The sequence below is a fragment of the Mya arenaria genome, chromosome 5, assembly GCF_026914265.1.
Source record: "Mya arenaria isolate MELC-2E11 chromosome 5, ASM2691426v1".
Lineage (NCBI taxonomy): Eukaryota > Metazoa > Mollusca > Bivalvia > Myida > Myidae > Mya > Mya arenaria.
The window spans coordinates 37,762,238-37,783,157 of NC_069126.1; the positions used below are offsets into that span (position 1 = coordinate 37,762,238).

General features: G+C 36.0%; 1 protein-coding gene across 3 annotated transcripts; it reads left to right on the forward strand.

Annotated features, from left to right (window-relative positions):
- Window positions 1-4,982: 4,982 nt before the first annotated feature.
- On the forward strand, window positions 4,983-20,644 carry LOC128233964 (uncharacterized). 3 transcript variants are annotated; one of them, XM_052947865.1, is made up of 6 exons: window positions 4,983-5,157; window positions 7,474-8,249; window positions 10,517-11,156; window positions 11,581-11,739; window positions 12,038-12,443; window positions 17,096-20,644. In XM_052947865.1, the coding sequence occupies exons 3-6, from the start codon at window positions 10,599-10,601 to the stop codon at window positions 19,546-19,548; spliced, it is 3,576 nt and encodes a 1,191-aa protein (XP_052803825.1). In that variant the 5' UTR covers window positions 4,983-5,157; window positions 7,474-8,249; window positions 10,517-10,598; the 3' UTR covers window positions 19,549-20,644. The 3 variants fall into 3 exon arrangements, with proteins under 3 accessions (XP_052803825.1, XP_052803826.1, XP_052803824.1); XM_052947866.1 differs by having other exon boundaries at window positions 7,474-7,565; XM_052947864.1 differs by having other exon boundaries at window positions 7,474-7,551.
- Window positions 20,645-20,920: the final 276 nt, after the last annotated feature.

A 20,920-nucleotide genomic window follows, 5' to 3' on the forward strand; every position in this document is an offset into this window, starting at 1 on the left:
CATTTTTGGTCGCCAGGCCCGCTGGGCTTCACGCCGCTAGGCTACTAGGCCGCTAGGCTGCCAGGCCGCTCTCTTCCTGTGCGTCTATTAAGTTAGGATATATTTGCTTAATCTTCAATAACGGTGTGTAGGACCTTAATTATTATTCCAAGATCATATTCTTCACAGGTCTATGAAAAATAGGATCCTATTCTTTACAATTTTCATATTTATCACTGACCAAAGTGGTGGTTTAAGAGAATCTTATTCTTCATAGATTTTGTCGATCACATTGCTATTTGATAATTTGATAATACAAATATAATAATATTATTTTTTTTAAAAATAGTAGTTATATAAATATATCAAAAAATGGTAATGATAATACTATGATAAATATAATGACAACAACAACAACAACAACAACAAGAGTGCTTATAAGTTGTGGTCGTAGTAGTATGAGGGGGAGGAGGATCAGCAACAGCAGCAGCAAGTGGTGTTGATGGTGGTAATGGCGGTGGGGGAGGCGGAAATGGCAGCAGCAGCAGTAGCAGTAGTAGTAGTATTAATAGTCGTAATAGTAGTCGTAATAGTCGTTTAAAGGGCTGGAAAAGTTTTGCGGGTCGCATATTGAATGTAAATACTCACTACACGGCTTAACTGATGTTGAAGCGCTTGTTGAATATAACATATTGTAAGATAATCTTATACTACCTTCTCTCTATTTCGAAAATGAACTAATTGAATTTGAAAGTTTAACCTATTCCCAGCTGAGTTCAAGCTGTTGAGAAGCTCCCCCATTCCAAATAGTATTCCATGCTTAGTATTTGCAATTTTACAAAAAAAGTCACAAATCCTTACTTTACTTATAACTTTAGAGATGTTATGATGTATGAATCTCGGCCAATGACGATATATTTTTAGTCTGCTCTTTTACAACATACAAACATTATTAGGAATAGAAAAAACTTACAATAGAAACACAAATTAAACATCCGATGGCCGTTTTTACACAACAAGTGGCCAAGGATGACCGTAACGTGTTTCTTTATATTAAATGTACATCTTGTCATAAGCAACTGTCTATACTGTATATATAAAGGGCCACAATTCAAAAGTGGGTGGGGAACGCCAAAAATTAAAATGTTTGAAAAGTTCCTGGTTGAGTAAGCTTTCAGGAACACTCTTTTTCAGTTAAATAACAAACATCGCAGCTGGGGTATTAAGGAGTTGACTTATTATCCCAAATAACACGATAAAGACGTCCACGATTACCTCATAGCGAATTTCTGCTCTTACCGTAAAGGGAACTCCTGTACAACCTGCTAGCGAATTCCCCGATTACACGCTATAAAGTTCCCCGATATCTGCCAGCGAATTCCCCTACGATCTGATGGCAAATAACCCGACCTACTGATAGCGAATTTTCCTATTACACGATAAACACCTCCCCGACTACTTGATTTCGAATTCCCCAACAACTCGTTACCCTACATAGTTATAGCAAATTTTCCTACAACATGGTGACGAATTACCCTAGCACCTGGCAGCTAATCACCCCACCACTTACTTACGAATCACCATACGATATGATAGCGATTTACCCTACTACTTTTCGGAACTCCTCCGCCATTTTTTATTGAAAACAACCATGGATGTATGCCGGTACATCAGTTTAAGTAGTTCGTATTTTTTGAATTAAATCATTAATTAAATGTTGTGTTAGAGTTGTATTTATTGATCTTAGTTTAAATTTATTGCCAGTGAAGTGTATTATTACAATGATTAAGATTTCCAAGAGTAAAGCCAAATTGCTAAAAGGTAAACACAACGCAATTCATTTATTTTGGACTTTCAAATTCGGCGTCAGCTGGTGTGGTTTGCCCCATAAAATGATATGCATGTTGTATATCTTGCCAGTGCTGGAGTTGTTGCTAGAAAATATAGACACCTGACATAGTATACAATCAATTAAGCATAATCTAAGTGTTCAAAAATCCCGGTTTGTCGCTGCTGGCCTAGGTTATTATTGCATAGGAGAATGAGAAACATTTAGGAAATTGTAATATTAAATATATCCTGATAGAGTTTCAACATCATTATATGACATAACATCCAACTTCTTACAATTTCCCATTTGTGAAAAAGTATCAAAATCAATGGTAGACATGAAATAATAATAATAATAATAATAATAATAATAATAATAATAATAATAATAATAATAATAATAAATAAATAAATAAATAAATAAATAAATAAATAAATAAATAAATAAATAAATAAATAATAATAAAGAACCCCTAAACGGTCAAGTTTTTACCTGCGATACAATATGTCAATCTATCGTTGGTGAAAGCAAGTAAATATTAGTTGAATTTAACCATTTGTTCGTCAATCGGAACACCTCGGCCAGTATCCAACAGGAATTGTCTCGAAGCTTGCCGGAGATGGCCGAGTTGTAACGATTGACCAATCGTAACATAGATTGTGTTTGATAATGATTGGACCCTGGGCTAATGACGTCGGCGTGCTTCTCTATACAGCCACACGCACTTGTATATTGGATTATATACAGCCAGACGGAAATGTCGTAAAATAGTACAACTTTTCTCTCTAATACGATATTTTTTTCTAGCTATATTTAAGACTTAAAATGACATTTGTGAATGAAATAAATGTACTGCACATATATAATCATGTATTTGGACTCAAAACCTGTATGGTTCCATCTAACACAAAGGCCGGTAGGACATGCATTGTACTTTAAATTGCACTCCGTATGATGAAATAGCGAAAAAAGAAAAAAATTGTCGAACACTTACATAAACTTGGTATCGATGTGTACAATGCATTGAAACTTACTAATTGAAGTATCACATAGTATACAAATAATTTATTTTTCACATTTTTCCACTAAAAAGAGTACTAGGTATGTTTACCTAGTAGAATTCATTCCTTATGCGTGATTTGGCAAGTCGATGTTATCACGTGATATTACCAAGTTAGGTATATAGCTTGAATATTCCAAACGTTAAGGGTAGTCCGCCCGGTTAGCTCAACCGGTAGAGCGTTGGACTTTGAATCGGACAACCCGTGTTCGATTCCCAGACGGATCAGGCCACTTCTGCTGTGATTGGTTATGAAATCCTTTCTACGACCATCTGCACTGTACCACTGCCCCTGGCATGTACAGAAGTTGTCAGTTCCTTGCAGAGGTGAAGGCACCTAGTACTGGATAACCGCCTGATAGTCTGCCCAGGATAGGTATGCTGTGGTTGAACTGTCACTCTAGGACCCTTCAATGTGCTCACGCCGGGACCCGGAGTATAAACTACTAAAACCACCACCGTTTAGGGTAAGCCTTCGTAGGAGAGTGGATACAACACTGATCTGCAATTTTGGTGACTCCGGTTCGAACCCGGTCTCCGACCCGATTTTTTTTAACATTTTGGTGTTTTTTTTCTTCACAATTATGATATCAAAGAGTAACACATTTTATAAAATAATTGTCCTGAGATTCGTTACAGAAAAAAAATGTTTTTGGTGTCAATCTAGTTTATAGTCCCTTTAAACAGTTGCAAAATTGAACAGACATCGGGCTCTATACAGTTAATAATTGGACAAAAAATGAACTCTTTACATTCAATTACCCTCTATACAGTTTATTTGACTCTTCACAGACGTGCCAAAGGACAACAGGCTGTTGGACTCTATACAGCTATGTGTTTGACACCTTACATGTATACGTCCACCGATTGGATACAGTAATGAATTTGACTCTTTACAGACGGCTGCCGGTAGAACAGACATTGGACATACATTTGAATTTATACAGTTACAAATCAGTACATACATTGGACTCTATACAGTAAAATTGGTACATATATTGGAGTCTATACAGTAAAATTGGTACATACATTGGAGTCTATACAGTAAAATTGGGAAATACATTGGACTTTATACAGTCAAATTGGGAAATACATTAGTCTCTATACAGTAACGAATTGGACAGACAAGGGACTTAGAGTTATAAAAGTATTGGATTTTATACAGTTACAAATTGGACATACATTGGACATTGTAATTAAAAATGTACTGGACTCTAAACAGTTACAAACTGACACATACATTGGACATATATAATAGTATGTTTTCATGGACAAACACCCTCATACGTCAACAAAGTATTTAGTGTGGTAGTATAGACCGCTTCGAGCCCTTTCATAAAAATGTATAGCAAATATTAAAAATGAATGTTTGATGCTAGAATTTCTAGCTCTCTTTGAGTCATTAAATGTCCATGTACTCAGCTGACTCATCCAATTTGAGAGGCTAAGAGGGTACAAACAGTCACATCATATTTATCTATTCACTTTCAGTTAAATGCACTTTCTTACAAAGTGAAAGAATTTTTTTTATATATATATTTAAATACACACGTGTGTATATGTATATACACACACACACACACACATATTATGTGGATGTTATTTTGTAAGAAGAGAGGCCTGGTTAATATAAAATTATATCGAAGTATTTTAGACAATTTTGTTAAAAGTTTCAGCAGTTACCATACATGGTTAACATACATTATTGGAATGGAAAACATAACGATCATACTTCCAGTTCATGCGAAGACCCTGTAACGTGACCGCTTTTCCCAGCACACAAGTCCCGAAAAATGTAAGAGACAGCAATACAATCCGTACTTGTATAAAAGTGTTCTACATATTTCAGAATGTAACAGGCTCACAGCAACTACATATCAGTATCAAAGTTCGTTCATCTTAAACAAAAACTGATGGTGCAGAAATTCATCTATTTCGAAACAAACTGTTATCGGATATTCCATGATATAGACAAATGACATAATACGGAATCGTTTTTATCGGTATATTTTAATATAATATAGCTTCATTTTTTTCTTGTTTTATCTAGACGTAATGCTGTCTGATACCCAGCGTACTCTGCACGACAAGACAATGAAATTGTAAGGGCAGGTAACCCATGCTATACGTAACGGAGCAGACAACTGGCTGCAGGCAACAGATTCAAGATTTACTTTACGGTTAATATACTGGCTGTATAGAGGCCAATCAACAGTGTTTGTCGCTGTATAGAGAATAATGACACCTCATACTTGAAGTGCTATGGCGGACAAGACTTAGGCTTAAGGTAATTTAATTGTTTTCTTCTCAGTTATAGTTTGCATTTACTAAAAGCAAAGTAATGAAATAAATAGTAAGATTTAATAACATCATCATATCTATAAATGGGTGTTCAAATGCGATAGATGATAATAATTAATGAAAACTAAATTCTACTTTCGTTTTCATTAATATTTTTAGTGACAGTAAATTAATTGGTGAAGACTACTTTCAATTTACACTCTTAACTTATGTACCTGAGTAAGCATAATTATGTTAACTTATTGTAAAAAGCATGGTGCAGTGTTTTCTTAAATATGAATGTCAATGATAACTCAAATGTTTTTCAACTTTCGATTTCCATACACATACAACTAACTGTAAGTGATCACAGGCGTCTGACTCATACTGTGTATATATATATATAGTAACACTTAAGACAGGCGTCTGACTCATTGTTTATCTATAAATACTATATGATAGTGTCGGGAAATCAGAGAAAATTAGAATAACGAATTATTTGATGTATCATTCAATATATATATATTTTCTGTAAGCAATAAAATAGATGTACTTTTATATAACTTGTTTTTGTCAATCCATACACCGAAAAGCGGCGGAATAGTCGAATGCGCTGCCTCTGTGACAGCTCTTGTTGTATTTATTTCTGTTTTTCATTGGACAAAATATTGAAATATATATGATATAACCACAGTGGCAAAGTGTATTTATCAGGTGACCCGGCGGGTTCCCTAGCAAATTGGCTGTGGTAATCCTGCCAGAAAATTGGGTACCATGTGTCACCGGGTTGCCCTTAGTGTCGCGCCCTGCCATGCTAGAGTCCAGTTGTTTTTTTTCAAATTTCTAAATACCTTGTTTCTTTCTTGTATATCAGAGGCATTAAATATCTTCAGATGTATTGTTTGTCTCCAACAATGAGTCAGACGCCTGTCATAGTGATACTATATAATAGTGTCGGGGAGTAAATTTGAATAACAAAATATATTTGATGTATCATTTAATATAAATGTATAATGTGATAAATCGTGTATGCAAAAAATAAATGTACTTTAACTTCTTTTTAGAAATTGTTCACAATAAATTAAAGCTGCACTCTCACAGATTGAAGGTTTTGTTAACTTTTTATGTGTTTGATGCATCTTTCTTAAACCGATAGTAACGCTTTTAGCCGTAAAACATTATTTGGAAATATGAAAATCTGGTTGCAGATACTTACGGAAAAATTTGCTCAGTCCAAGACAAAAAAAGAAAAAAAAGTTGTAAAATCGGTAAATCTGTGAGAGTGCAGCTTTAAAGCTGTTTTAAAAGGATAATGAGCATAAAGCATGTACAGTAAGGAAGTCAACATGTTTTAAATACAAATGCTTCGAGTTCTTTATGGATCCCAGACATATAACCCCATAACCAAATAAGCCCAAAGTTGAAACAACTTGACTTGCGGCCCATTAACAGGGGGCAGATCCAGCAATTGATGTTAGAGTGGGCGTTACACAGAAACGCAGCCTTTTGACATACGCTCCTACCTCAGAACCGAAAAAAAATGACGTAAACTATTTGCAATGGGGTTTGAGGTTACTCCTTCAAAAAAAATGTTAATAATATGTGGTAGGAAATGGTGCGTTTTTGTCGTATTTTGTTACTTTTTTTCTCCCATATTGAAATAAACAACAACAGTAAACCAGGACTAATTAAGAGGTGGGCGTGCGCCAGGTGCGCCCCTTCATAATCCGCTAGTAGTTTGAAATACCAAAATGGCATATGTAGATTACATCTTTATTGTATCTAAGACAAAGTGTTTACTTATTTTATGATCTTGCAGTGTCGGAGCTTTTGGAGGGCATTTGTCACATTTATGTGACAATTCTGTTCATCCTGTTTCAATTTCAAATAAAAATACAATTTATTGTTATTGCTTCAAACCATAACGAAAATATTCATAATTATTCTGATTGACATGATTTTATTGATGATTTTCTGACATACATTTGTAAGTAATGCAATGAAAACCACATGGACAGGCCCAGTGGTCAATTGACGGTAAAGGTCAAGGTCAGGCTAATTACTAATTGCTAATGCCTAATTAACACTGAATGTGAAAGTTACATTTTACACATCCCAAATAAGGGATGAATATGTGTTGAGACGAAAATTACATCGCAATATTTCCATCGCGTATCGCGATACAAATTTTTAGTAGCAAAAATGAACTTGTGAATAATGTTCTAAAATTCATGCCTATTGTCATAATTTTGTTTTAGACAATGGATATTAATGATTGAATACTATTTATTTGTGTTCGACTAACTTTAAGTGTCTTTTTCAGCTCGACTGGCTCAAAGAAAATGAGGGCGATACTACACACCATTGGCGTTGACGTCAAACCTTGGTTAAGGATTCGCATGTAAGCACATTTAAGTCAGTATCTGATATCGAAACGAAACTCATAGTTCAGCCGTAAGCTTATACATTTCAGTTATGTTTTTGCTTGTTAGCACATATAAATTATCTAAGCATCAATTCCATGCATTGCATTGAATCTTTACACGATGGTTCTCAAACATCCATCCTACCTAAAGATGCACTCTTACTCCCAGATAAGATTTACTACAATTCCGAAAAGGATGAATAATTGTCGAAAACAATGATTCAGATAAAGTATACCGTGTTTAATTTGAAAGAAATTAGCATAATACACAGTATTTCTACCATGTGAGACTATAGTAGAACACAGTAAATATTTTAGCATTCGCAAATCATTTAATATTTGTGCGTTTTCAGCTATTAAATGCACGGTAAAAATCTTGTTATCTGAGTCATTAATATTTTCCATAAATGCATTATTAAGTAAGTAGTTAAAGGTGTATCAGTCAAAATTTAAGTTTGTTATACATGTGTATGTATTCATTTCGAGCAACAGAGTATTACTTTAAATTATCAAATAAGATTTTTTTTTGCAAATGATGGCCAATCATTGCCAACGTTGGAGCTTATCTGGGTAACGGCGGTTTTATCGATTTCTCCTCTCAGTGCAATAGAAGTGTTAAGTGACGCTATTTTAGGGCTTATTTATCTCTCGGACGCATGGCAAGAGAAAGGCAGGTAAGAATAAAAAATACAAAATCGATATAGCTATAAGCAGTGGCGGATCCAGGACTTTCTATATGGGGGGGGGGGGGGCACAACTAATTATAAACATATCAAACTTTTTTTGAATGCATTGTTTAAATCATATAATGACATAAAATTAACATTTGTCTTCATTGTCAATGATATTTGGCAGATCAATTGAATTTAACAGATAGCATTTGCTGATCTTAGATAAACCTTTCAAAAAAACCCAAAGATATCAAGTTGGTTTGGGGAATCGAAGCAGTGTCGACGGATCAACAGGCTAAGTCGTTAACCACTCGTCTACCTAGACACACACATATATGCCGTAGAATAAATTCTAAATAAACCTGCAGTATATTGATTGCACTCAACGATAATGTAGGTACTTCGGATGTCATTGTTATTTAAGTTAACTGAAGTAAAAACAAATTCCAAAAAGGGTTTCAAATTATGTATTAATTTACAAAGGCTCTATCATAATTCCGAAAAACTAGACGATAATAAAGGCCGAAATGGAAAATTTCAAGGCGGCAACGTTTTGAATTTTAACTTTTGTTAAATGCACGTTATAAACACACATCCCTTGTTGACACACAATGACACTATTAAAAACAATGACGAACATGTGCACATGTTAACAGTTTAAAACAACTTATTATGCTGATATATGATTTATTCTGAAAACAGTATAACCGCAGCCATATTTGTCTCCTTTTGATCAGCTGTCTGTGTAAAATCCGGCACCGATTTTTTTTATCGAATGTTCGGGCCCCGTTGTCATTTTCAAGAGACTTTTTCGTTTCGTATACTATATTATACTCGATAATCAGGTTCAATTGTTTATTTGCTCAAATGCTTATATAAAATCTAGATTGTGACAAAACAACTTATTTGTACAGTCAAATCAATAAAGATGTGCAAAAAAATATTGCCGGCCCGCTGGGGGGGCATGGGCCCTCTGTGCCTCCTGGTAGGACCGCCACTGATAGGCACTATCGCTTTACCGGATTTCTCCAAACTTTGCAATGTTTATATTCGACTGGATATTATGGTTATGATATGTAAGCACATATAAGTCATTGTCTCAGCAAATATTTCATGTATTACACTTACACTTAAGATATGTTTTCCCAATTATGCAACCTACATATTTTATCAATATGAATATCTTTATTTAACATGTTTATGGATTAAGATTAGATATGTTGCTTTTTATTAGGGTATGGTATGCAATGGGGCTGTTTAAAATGCGTGGAGTCTGAAACATCGAAATGTTTTTTTTTTCACATTTCAAAACACATCAGTGAATCTGGTTGAAAAAAAAGTATTAACATGCATTAACATTACATTCTTTAAACAAAATAAGATGCTATAGTAGATTTATAAGTATCTACCATGTGTTTCCGGTACAGATGTAAAAATCCGACCCCAGGGCACGCGCGTAAGCAGCTAACGCGGCATTTTTTACGATTATTGATTTTCAATTATAATTTAAAGTCCTGCATACTTAAATATTTTATTCAATTGGCATTATATACTTTCCATGAACCATACTATAAAAATTGCGTTGATACGCGTGACCTATCTTACATTTGGGGTGTAAGACGGTTTCTTCCAGCACTGGTCACATGACTGAAAAACCACGTCCGGCATTCGGAACGCCTCGGCCATTTGTATTAAAAACAACCTCGGATGTATTTGGACGATTTACTTCCTCAGAAATCGATATGTTTATATCCGCTGCAAGTAGATCGCGTAGTAATTTAATTTAGCAGTTAAACTTTAATTCGCGGTAATCTTAATTTTGTTTGCAATAATACACTTCACTGGCAATCAATTTCAACTTAGATCAATAAATACAAGCTAAAACACTTCATTTAATTAATGATGTAATTAAAAAATACGAACTACTTCAACTAATGTACGGCATATATCCGAGGTTATTTTCGATAAAAATGGCCGAGGAGTTCCGAATGACGTCCGGTATGCAAGAAAAAAAGATCAAATTTGTTCACAGCCCTTTTCACCTTTACTTTTATTTGAGCATACTGCCTATTCTTGATGTTTTGAGTAACGTGTTTCATTTAAGAGTGACACGAATAAATAAATATTCTAATTCTGTTTATTTGTTTACAGAACTCAGGCAAAAAATTTGTGACAATATATCTGTTAAGTAAATTTACTGCATAAACATATTTCATTATTTCGCTTCAACAAAACACACTCTATTTTTTATTGTTTCTTGTAACCTTCAGGTAGTTCCAGCGATTCCTGCAACATCAGACCGGGTGGAGTCAGATTGACTTCACTTACGTGTCAGCACGCGTTTAGAACAAAATGGCTTCGTACAAAGACATCCTTAAGGAGAAAGATAACCAAAACTGGCTCAAAGGATCCCTCGCCCTCAGGATCACCAAGGCTGGCCTAAGAGGCCTTGTTGATGGGGAATCCCGACGCTTTCAGCAAAAGATCCACTCTTCAGTCCTCCAGGCTAGGCACCTCGCTGCTGGAACAATATGCAGCCTTTGTCTGACAGAACATGTCTTGCCGTGTCCAACAAGAGGACTGTGCTCACATCTGCGAAACTGCAAGTACCACAACACTCCATTTAAGATACATCGACCTTGCCCCTCAAAGATATGTGATGACTTTCGGGATGAAATATGCGCTGTCCACAGATATAGCGGACCTTCATGGAAGAATACCAAAGCCAACCAATGGTGTACGAACCATTGGCAAGTAGCCAAATGCTTTATGCCACCTGACGGCTATCACGATGTGACGTCATTCGACGAGACAGACTTCAATGGTATCATTAGCGTTCTGATCAACTGTACAGAGTTCCAACAGCGTATGTCTTTCCCTATTGGCAACCAACCCAACGCCTTAACTGAGGTAGTATATATATGCGCGATGTTTCTGCCAGTGAATTAAAATAAGCATATTCTATAAGAATTTTGGCTAAAGGAAATCTGGCCTTTGACTGTAATTTGCATTATATAAGCTGCACTCGTACAAGTACGAATATTATTTTACGATGATTATGTTTGATACAGATATGGTTTGTGTGTTAACGTTTAAAGAAGCAAAATGATTAGAATTAATAGAACACTTATCTATGATGCTTTATTTTTGGACCATTATTATATATACATGAAGAAAGCACTTTATCAAACACAAACATAATATTACCTATTAATGTGGGCTGTGGTCCCTTTTAGTCAATGGGAACATATAATAGTTTTACACAACCATCTTGAATATTCGGTATTTATTACATGTTATAATTACAATTTGTTTACATATTTTTCCATTTTAGGCACGTGTGATAGGCCGCAATATTCGCCATTCCCCGGATCTGAAGTTGACAGACACAGACCTAGCTGACTACTTCGCCACTCTGAATACGCTTCTGACAGACTCTACATTTCTGGCCAGTGACATGGATGCCCAGCAAGCTGTTCTTAAACTGCAACAGGTTAATGTTTCTGTTTATTTTACACACAGAGCTCAACAAGGTTTTTGAAAAAGTTAAAATGCTCTTTATTGAATTGTTTTTCTGTCCAAAAAGCAAACACACACGATATATTAAAATACATTATTCTTTAAAATATTTATGTCATTACTTAACCTACTATTTAATAGTTCTATACAACAGCTTGTTAAGGAAGCATATATTGACGCATTGTTATAGAGTATAGTTTTAAATAAGGTACTTAGCTGTAATGTTACTTTTTAAATACATAAAACTGAAAGACCAACACTCTGGTTTACAGCTTGAAAAAGGCACCCTTCCAATAACGACTGAAGAAGTACGTGAACTACTAGAAGAAGCTAGAGCGACGGTAGAAGCTGGCGTAGAATCGGGCAAACGTCAGTTAGCGGAGACTGCGGAAACAGGAAAGAAAGATATAGAAAGCGTTGTGTTGCAGGAGAAGCTACAATTCGAAGATGCAATGAAAACAGGAAAACGCAATCTAGAAGGCGTTGTGACGCAGGGGAAGCTTCATTTAGAAGATGCAATGACAACTGCTAGGGTAGTCACAGAGAGAGGGAAACTCGAGATTGAAGACGCAGTGGCAAAGAGTAGAGACACTGTTCAAGTTGGTAAACGGGAGTTGGAAGAGGCCTTGCAGAAGATAAAAGCTGTTTCTACCCAGTCAGAGGCGGAACAAAGAGAAGGTAATTGTCTGATACTAAAGAAAAAAATAAAACCGAACAAGCATGAGTAATATAAGTACTTCAATAATGTTATACAGATTGACATTTGCTCGATCTGTATTTAAGGACAGATTGCTTTAAATCTGCAGTTAAGCATTTCCGCTTGGCTCGAACTTTCCGATTTTCCAGGTATTTAAGACGATCCATGTGAGTTCGAACCAACGGGTTTTGACTATATTCCGGTAAGTTTTTTTATAGTCGAAACCCGTTGGCTCGAACTCACATGGATCGGCTTAAATACCTCGAGACTCGGAGAGTTCGAGATAAAGAAAGCGTTGTTAAAAAATCCAAAAAGAGACTACGCAGCCATAAATAGAGCATGGTAAATAATGTTATCTGTGTCTCCAATAAGAAGAATTACACAATGTTGTGGTTGGTGATTACAGACGTCACAATAACATGGTTACAGCTCAGCATATTTTCTACTATGTTTAACTAGTATCTATAGTTTCGTTTTTATTTAGAAAACATCTTTATTTTAAAGAATGTCCAGTATATAAGGTATGTTGTTAACGATCAAGTCAAACAGAATAATTGTGTCAACAAATGGTACTTAGGTGACCATGAATCGAATTCCATTACCACATGTTGATTCGTAAAAAAACCTTGCTGCTAGGGGACATGGCTCCCTTTTCTCTATATGTCTTTATAAAAATAACTTAACAAACCTTCAACTCAGAATCTCCTTATCCGATTTTAAAATAACATAACAGAAATAATCCTTTACCCCCATGCTGTATATAAAATTCATGACCGCCAGGACTTGGCCTTCTCTTCAATGTATGCAACCATTGACTCGATTTCAGAATATTTTCACAGAAAAGTACCTAAAGTGACCATGTATCAAAATATCTTAAAGATTGAACTTTTTATACCCCCACACACGAAGTTTGAGGGGCTATATAGGAGTGACCTTGTCGGTCGGCCGGTCGGTCGGTGTGTCGGTCGGTCTGTCGGTTGGTCGTTCTCTCAGTCGGTCGGTCGGTCGGTCGGTCGGTTTGCATGGTTTCCGGACGATAACTCATGAAAGGCTAGACAGATTTGAACATTTTTTTGGTACACAGGTGTAACATCAGAAGATACAGGTCAAGTTCGATATTGGGGCTGTAGGGGCCAAGGTCAAGGTCACTGTTACTAAAAATAGAAAAACGGTTTCCGGACGATAACTCATGAAAGGCTTGACAGATTTGAAATTTTTTGGTACACAGGTGTAACATCAGAAGATACAGGTCAAGTTCAATATTGGGGCTGGTGGGGCCAAGGTCAAGGTCACTGTTACTAAAAATAGAAAAACGGTTTCCGGACGATAACTCATGAAAGGCATGACAGATTTTAACATTTTTTGGTACACAGGTGTAACCTCAGAAGATACAGGTCAAGTTCGATATTGGGGCTGGTAGGGCCAAGGTCAAGGTCACTGTTACTTAAAAAAGAAAAACGGTTTCCGGACGATAACTCATGAAAGACTAAACGGATTTGAACAAGTTTTGGTACACAGGTGTAACATCAGAAGATACAGGTCAAGTTCGATATTGGGGCTGGTGGGACCAAGGTCAAGGTCACTGTTACTAAAAATAGAAAAATGGTTTCTGCTTCATAACTTTAATTGGGCATGAGATATTGTGATGAAACTTGCTGTATAGGCAGCCTCTGTGAAGACAATGCTTGTGATTGAAAATGGGGCCAGTGGAGTAAAGGTTTTTGTGCACTGTTACGAAAATAGAAAAACGGTTTCCGGACAAACAATACATGCATGATAAAAGAAGATGCAGTGTGCAGTAACCTTGGAGTTATGGCCTCTTTTCAAAGGAATATTTTGCCATTCCTGTGTCCAGGCGGCATTTGGGGGTATTCGTCATTCCTGTGACAGCTCTAGTTTTGTCTTGGAACGAGCCAATTTTTGTGAAAAGTATGGTTCCAGTGATATAAGACTGCTGACAAAAATAGATTGCAGATTTATATAATTATTTAAGTTAAAAAATTGATGTTATATGTATTTTTCTTAAACCGTTAGTAACAGTTTAAGCCATAAAACATGAATTTTTGAACGGAAATATGACAATCTGCGATCTGATTTTTTGGCAGCAATCTTATATCATTGGTTGGTAGATATTTACGCTGATAGATCCTCTTTCCAAGACAAAAAATAAAAAAAGTTGTAAAAACGGTATATCTGTCAGAGTGCAGCTTTAAATATTGTAAGAGTTATGGTCCTTTAAAAATAATATTTTCCATGTCTTTAAAAGTCCATTTAAAAAACGGGGGGTATTATATATATAGTATTATAGTTTCACATGTGGCATATGGAGGTAGGCGTCCATTTTGTTGTCCGATCAATAATTTAACCCTCTGTTAATCAGGTGAGCGGTTTAGGGCAAATTTGGCACTCTTGTTTTATCGACTGTTCATTAGGTTATGCTTAAGGTCTCAAAATACAATCAAAATTAAAACAATTGCTGTTAGTCAGACCGTTTTCCACTTGAACATCCCATTTTTTCAAGGTAAATGTTTCGAATGGATTCCGCATCAGTGTTGGATGTAACTCATAATTGCCAAATGTTGACGAAACGAATCCGCCATGCATCATCACAGTGAATAATAGACGACGAATAAGTTGTTTTCAATACAATCAATTAAACTGATACAATACGACTTATTAAGCTGACACTTACATGGGAATGTAGCGATGTATGGGATATTTTGTTTCTCAGTTACAGTTCAAGATGCGCTTGATTTATATGGACAAAATTGTATGGAAAAAAATCAGAAATTCAAATCATTATGAATCAGTTTTAACATACAACTTATTTCCTCTCAATACTGCAGTAATCCGACGTTTAAACTGATTTGTTTACAGAGTACTTGTCCTCTGTCTATTTTCATTATCAGTCATAGCATATAAAATGACGTTTAAGGAAGAACCAAGTTGATGTTTACAAAGCAGGTTTAATTTAATTTTTTTATTATGGACATTTCTAGTGTTCTACGATTGTTAACAATATGTTAATTTTCATGTAAGATTGTACACTGCAGCACATTAACATACGTTTTTAGCTCACCAGAGCATGAAGTGCTCAAGGTGAGCGTTTGTGATCGGTCTTTGTCCGGCGCCCGTCCGTCAGTCAGTCCGTTCGTCCGTCCGTCCGTCAGTTTGTCCATCCGCCCGTCAACAATTGCTTAAAAACCTCTCCTCTGAAACTACTTGACCATATTCAATGAAACTTTACAGGAAGCTTCCTTGGGTGACCCTCTACAAAAGCACAACAAGGGGTCACGATTGATCAACAACAACAACAACATCAACAAAATGGCCAACTTCCTGTTTTGCTTTAAAAAACATCTCCTCTAAAACTACCAGTCCAAATTCAATTAAACTTTACATGAATCTTCCTTGGGTGACCCTCTAAAAATACATCAAGGGGTCACGATTGATCAACAACATCAACAAAATGGCAAACTTCCGGTTTTGCTTTAAAAAACATCTATAAAACTACCAGCCCAAATTCAATTAAACTTTACAGGAATCTTCCTTGGGTGACCCTCTACAAATATACAAAAAGGGTTCACGATTGATCAACAACAGCAACAAAATGGCCGACTTCCTGTTTTGCTTTAAACACATCACCTCAGTAACAACCAATCCAAATTCAATCAAACTTTACAGGAAGCTTCCTTGGGTGACCCTCTACATAATACAAAAAGGGGTCTCCTCTGAAAATACCACTACAAATTCAATGAACCTTTACAGAAAGCTTCTTTGTGTGATTACTTTCAAAAATACAACAAGCTGTCAAGATTGATCAACAATAACAACAACAAAATGGCCAACTTTTTGTTTTGCTTTAAAAAACCATCTCCTCTAAAACTACTTGTCCAAATTTAATGAATCTTTACTGGAAGCTTCCTTTGGTAACGTTTTACAATAAAACAACAAGGGGTCGCGATTTATCAGCAATAACAACAATCTGGTCAACTTCCTGTTTTGTTTTTAAAAACATCTTCGCTGAAACTTGGAGGCCAAATTCACTGAAACTTTACAGCAAGCTTCATTGCATGACCGTCTACAAAAATACAACAAGTCATTGAGATTGATCAGCAACAACAACAACAAAATGGCCGACATACTGTTTTGCTTTTAAAAAATCTCTGAAACTACCAGGCCAAATTCAATTAAAATTTACATGTAGCTTCATTGCATGACCCTTTAAAGTATAAAACAAGGTATCTTCATCAGTAAAGATATGTTTAAATTGCAACGTTTTTATTAATGCTTTATTAAAGAGTTATGGCACTTTGCTTAGGTGAGCGTTTTATGGCCATCATGGCCCTCTTGTTCTTTTTAATTTAAAAAAAGACAATCCGAAAATGAAAGAAGACCTCAACCTCAAAGTCATTTAACTGCCATTTCCTGTAATGGCGGCGTTTGGTGGTCTTAATCACGCTCAGTGATAGCTCTGGTTTTGCCAGGTTTATTTCGGTTAAATACAGAAAATGTGGTAAATATATAAACCTGTAGTGGTTTGTATCATTTATCAACATTTACTACCGGTGCAACGTTAATATGTAGCGAGAATATACATGCTATTTGTTATATATACTTATGCTATTTACAGATCTACGTCAACGGCTAGTCAAGTATTACCAGAAGCAGCTCAACAGCGCGCCCATATCGCCCCTGCTGTCGGACAAGGACGAGAGACTGGACAAGTTTTACGTTCCACCGAAGATCGAGGAGAAAGACCACAGAAGACTTGGAGACGATCAACAACAAAATGGTTCTCCTATTTCCTCTTACAAACAGATTTTCTGTAAAGAAAAGGGTTTGGCCAACACCGTTTTCGTAGTTGGTGAGGCGGGTATGGGGAAATCCTCATTTTCCGCTATGTGCACCATAAAGTGGGCAGCACAGTTCTCCGTGTCGTGTAGAGACGCTGGAGGAAGGGGTTTAGATGAAGATAGAGACGAGAATACTTCTCTTAAACGGCCGCTATTGAACAAAAAAGGTTTAAATCAAAGAATAGTGACGAACTGGTTTATACATAACTCTTTAGTAATAAAAAAATATAATGTTCGAAGAGAATTTCAAGAATTATACGATTCATTGTCTGATGATGATGGATCGTTTGTATACTCTCATGAGGAGGAATTTTGTGAATTATTGTCACAACCCAAGTATGATCTTTTTCAAGATGAGGACACTCTTAGAGACATCGAGTTTATGTTTCACATTAAATTGCGGGACTGCTGTGAATCCTGTGAACTGTCAGACATGATTCGAGATCAGCTGATCAACATTATTTATCGTCCAGATGAGATGGCCGCTGGCTACGACACTATGATAAGTGTGTTGTCAAACCGAAAGTGCGTCGTCATAGCAGATGGGCTGGATGAATGGTCGCATCCTACTGAAACAAAGTGTTCATGTTCGTTAGAAGACAAAGTTATCCCGCATTTATCGCAAACGTTAGATGCAACTGTGTTGATTACATCGAGACCCTGGCGATTGTCCCAAAACCGCGTTAAAGACACCAAAATAGGCGCATACCTAGAAATAAAGGGAGTAGCTAGCACACCGCTATTAGTTCAGAAAACGCTGGTTTGCCTTAATGAAAAAGTAGCAGAAGAGAGATTATGTCTTGATTTTATCGGATTTGTTGCCAGAAGAAGACTGGTGCGTCTACTCTCAGTTCCTATCATTGTATTGTTGCTAGTTTGTCTGTGGTTCGAGGGAGTACATGAATCATTTTCTTTTTGTGACATATACGCATACATGATGGACATGATGTTTGGGAGAAAATCGCTTCCTGTGCTTAGTGTTTCGCCCGAATGCACACCGTTGCTAAAATGTTTTAAGCAAACTAAACATGTACAAAACTACTACAATATTGTATTGAAGCTGGCACAGCTTGCGTTCGAGAAATTGTTTTCGAGGGATCGAAAGTCATCCCTTGTGTTTCAAAATGTTGACTGTTTGACACAAGAGGAGCTCCTGTTCGTTCTGAAATCGGGTATCATGCGAGAAACGAAGTCGCAATCTTTAATTAGAAAATCATCGAGTTTCTCTTTTATCCACAAAACTGTACAGGAATTCCTTGCTGCAGTGCACAGTTATCATGCAGCAGTTCATGAAGATGTTCAGGAGTTTTTACCTATCGTTTACCCATTACAGAACAGTTCAATGGCTGATGTATCGCATGTGTTTTTGTTCATGTGCGGTATAAACAGAGAAGTTGCACAATATATGTCTGCAATGATGTCAAATGCTGTAAGTGCAAAATGTGTCACATCGATGGGCGACGATTGGGATAAGACAGTACAACGCACACTTTGTGCTGGTTATAGAGAGGCATTGGCCAACAATGTACAGAATATTCAACTGGAACTAATGTGCCTTTATATTGATTATGATACTAGAGATTTGTCAACCTTAAAGACTTTGATATCGATGAACAAGTCTCAGCTACGTCATATAACTATCTGGGGACATGTGGATGAGTTCAGCGAGGAGGAGCTCCAGGCGTTGTTTATCAGCTCAAAGAACACTCTCACCCATGTGGATATACGTCACCGTGCTGGACAGTATGACCTTTCTGCGTGCTGCCGTCTACAATATTTGACAATATTCGGGTCCGATACATCCAATATCACGATTAATACGAGTAGTTTAGTTGAGTTGAGGTTATATGATAGTTCGGAAAAGGTTGAAAGTAGTATTGTACAGTCATTAGAACACAAATGTGAGCAATTAATGAGGTTCACCATTGGGCATATTAAGAACATTAGCTTATTTTGTAAGACACTTCCACAGCTGAATCATTTGAAACAAATAATGATCATTGATACAACCCTCGGTGATCACCCACTACCTCTCCCACCCTCTGTCACCTATGTTACCCTGTACAATGTGACAATATCCGCGCGGTGCTTGAGGGAGCTGGTAGAGAGGGTGGAGAAATACTCTCACACTGTGAATTGCCGTATTGACAAGTGCACTGTGGAGCCGATCAAGGATTATGAAGACATCAAACGGAACACCCAATCGAGTAAAAACATTACGTTTTGTTGATGCTGAATTATTTGTATTTGGTAATAGACATTAATTCTAAAGAAATAGGAGAATTGTTTAGTCAAGTGAGATAACAGTTTCATGCCGCATCCACAAGTGAAAATGTGATCATTGTATAGTATGCTTAACATTTTGTGTTAGTTGGTATTTTACGGCATATGTGCACTGAAGTCTTGATGACTTCAAACCATAACGGAAATGACGTCATTGACAAGCTTTGTGCGCCCGTTGGTTGGACTAACCCTGCAGTACGGTCAAAGGAATCCATTGTATAATACTGTGTAACGCTGTTAAACTATGAATAATTTCATAAAGAATGAAATATTCAACCTGATGAGCAAAGTATTCAGTGTTTTACATAATGTCAACTAAAGACCGTTTTAAGGGTTTTTCTCCCTATAATTTAAAGACGCACAATCTAGGTTGATGCAATTTATTGTTAACTTAAATGCATTAAAGTGTTTAACTCATTTGACTTAAATGACCAAGACAGTTTAAAGCCTTTATGATTTAGATACAGCTAACATATTAGCAACATGTAGGCGTTTTCGTATCTGGGAATTTGTGGCCACGTAGCCATTATTTTTTGTATTAATAATGGATTTATTTACTTTTTTTAGGGGGGGGGGGGGGGGGGTAAGAGAAGTCATATTTGATTTACGTACATTTCGATAAGTTAACATAACTAAAAGATACTGGGACTGGTACTGTGTACATTTAGGATATGTGTGGTAACATTTAGATAAATTATTGAATATTTCTATAATTTCTAAAGCAGTGAAAACATCTTGTAGTTCTAATATGAAAAAAAAATCTTTCTTATTTTATTATATATATATATGTGTGGTAACATTTAGATAAATTAATGAATATCACTATTATATAATCAATTGAAAACATTGAAAATTTACTTCAGCTGCTTCTGTAATAGGGGCCCAGTTGTATTAACATTCCTCTCAATATAGTACAGTTGATTTATTCAAACCATTGTATTCTTGCTGATTGTTGTGTATACACTAATGTGAATTTTGTTTGAATATAATATAATTATGCTCTATTTTTATAATAAATACCATAACACTTGTTATAAATAGTACGAATGTCTTTTCTTATATATGCTCCTGGGCTGGTGTTTTAAAAACATCCTATTTGATAATATGATATAATAGTTTACTTTTTTCTTAATTTGACCATGAACATTTTAAGAAATCGACTAAGTTAAGAAATGACTAAAGATGTACTGGTATATGAATACCACTGGCTCAGTTTGTTTTACCATTCCCCTTATAAACTGGAATAACATATAATTTCCCTTATTCATTCAAAGCGTGTGTCACACTTATATATTGGGAATCGAAACCTCAACCTCTGG

Excerpts from the sequence above, each read along its gene's own strand:
- LOC128233964 (XM_052947865.1), top strand. The coding sequence starts at position 10,599 with ATGGCTTCGTACAAAGACATCCTTAAGGAGAAAGATAACCAAAACTGG. Across the intron at positions 11,740-12,037 it reads CTGTTCTTAAACTGCAACAG|CTTGAAAAAGGCACCCTTCC; the intron begins GTTAATGTTTCT and ends TCTGGTTTACAG. Across the intron at positions 12,444-17,095 it reads AGAGGCGGAACAAAGAGAAG|ATCTACGTCAACGGCTAGTC; the intron begins GTAATTGTCTGA and ends TGCTATTTACAG.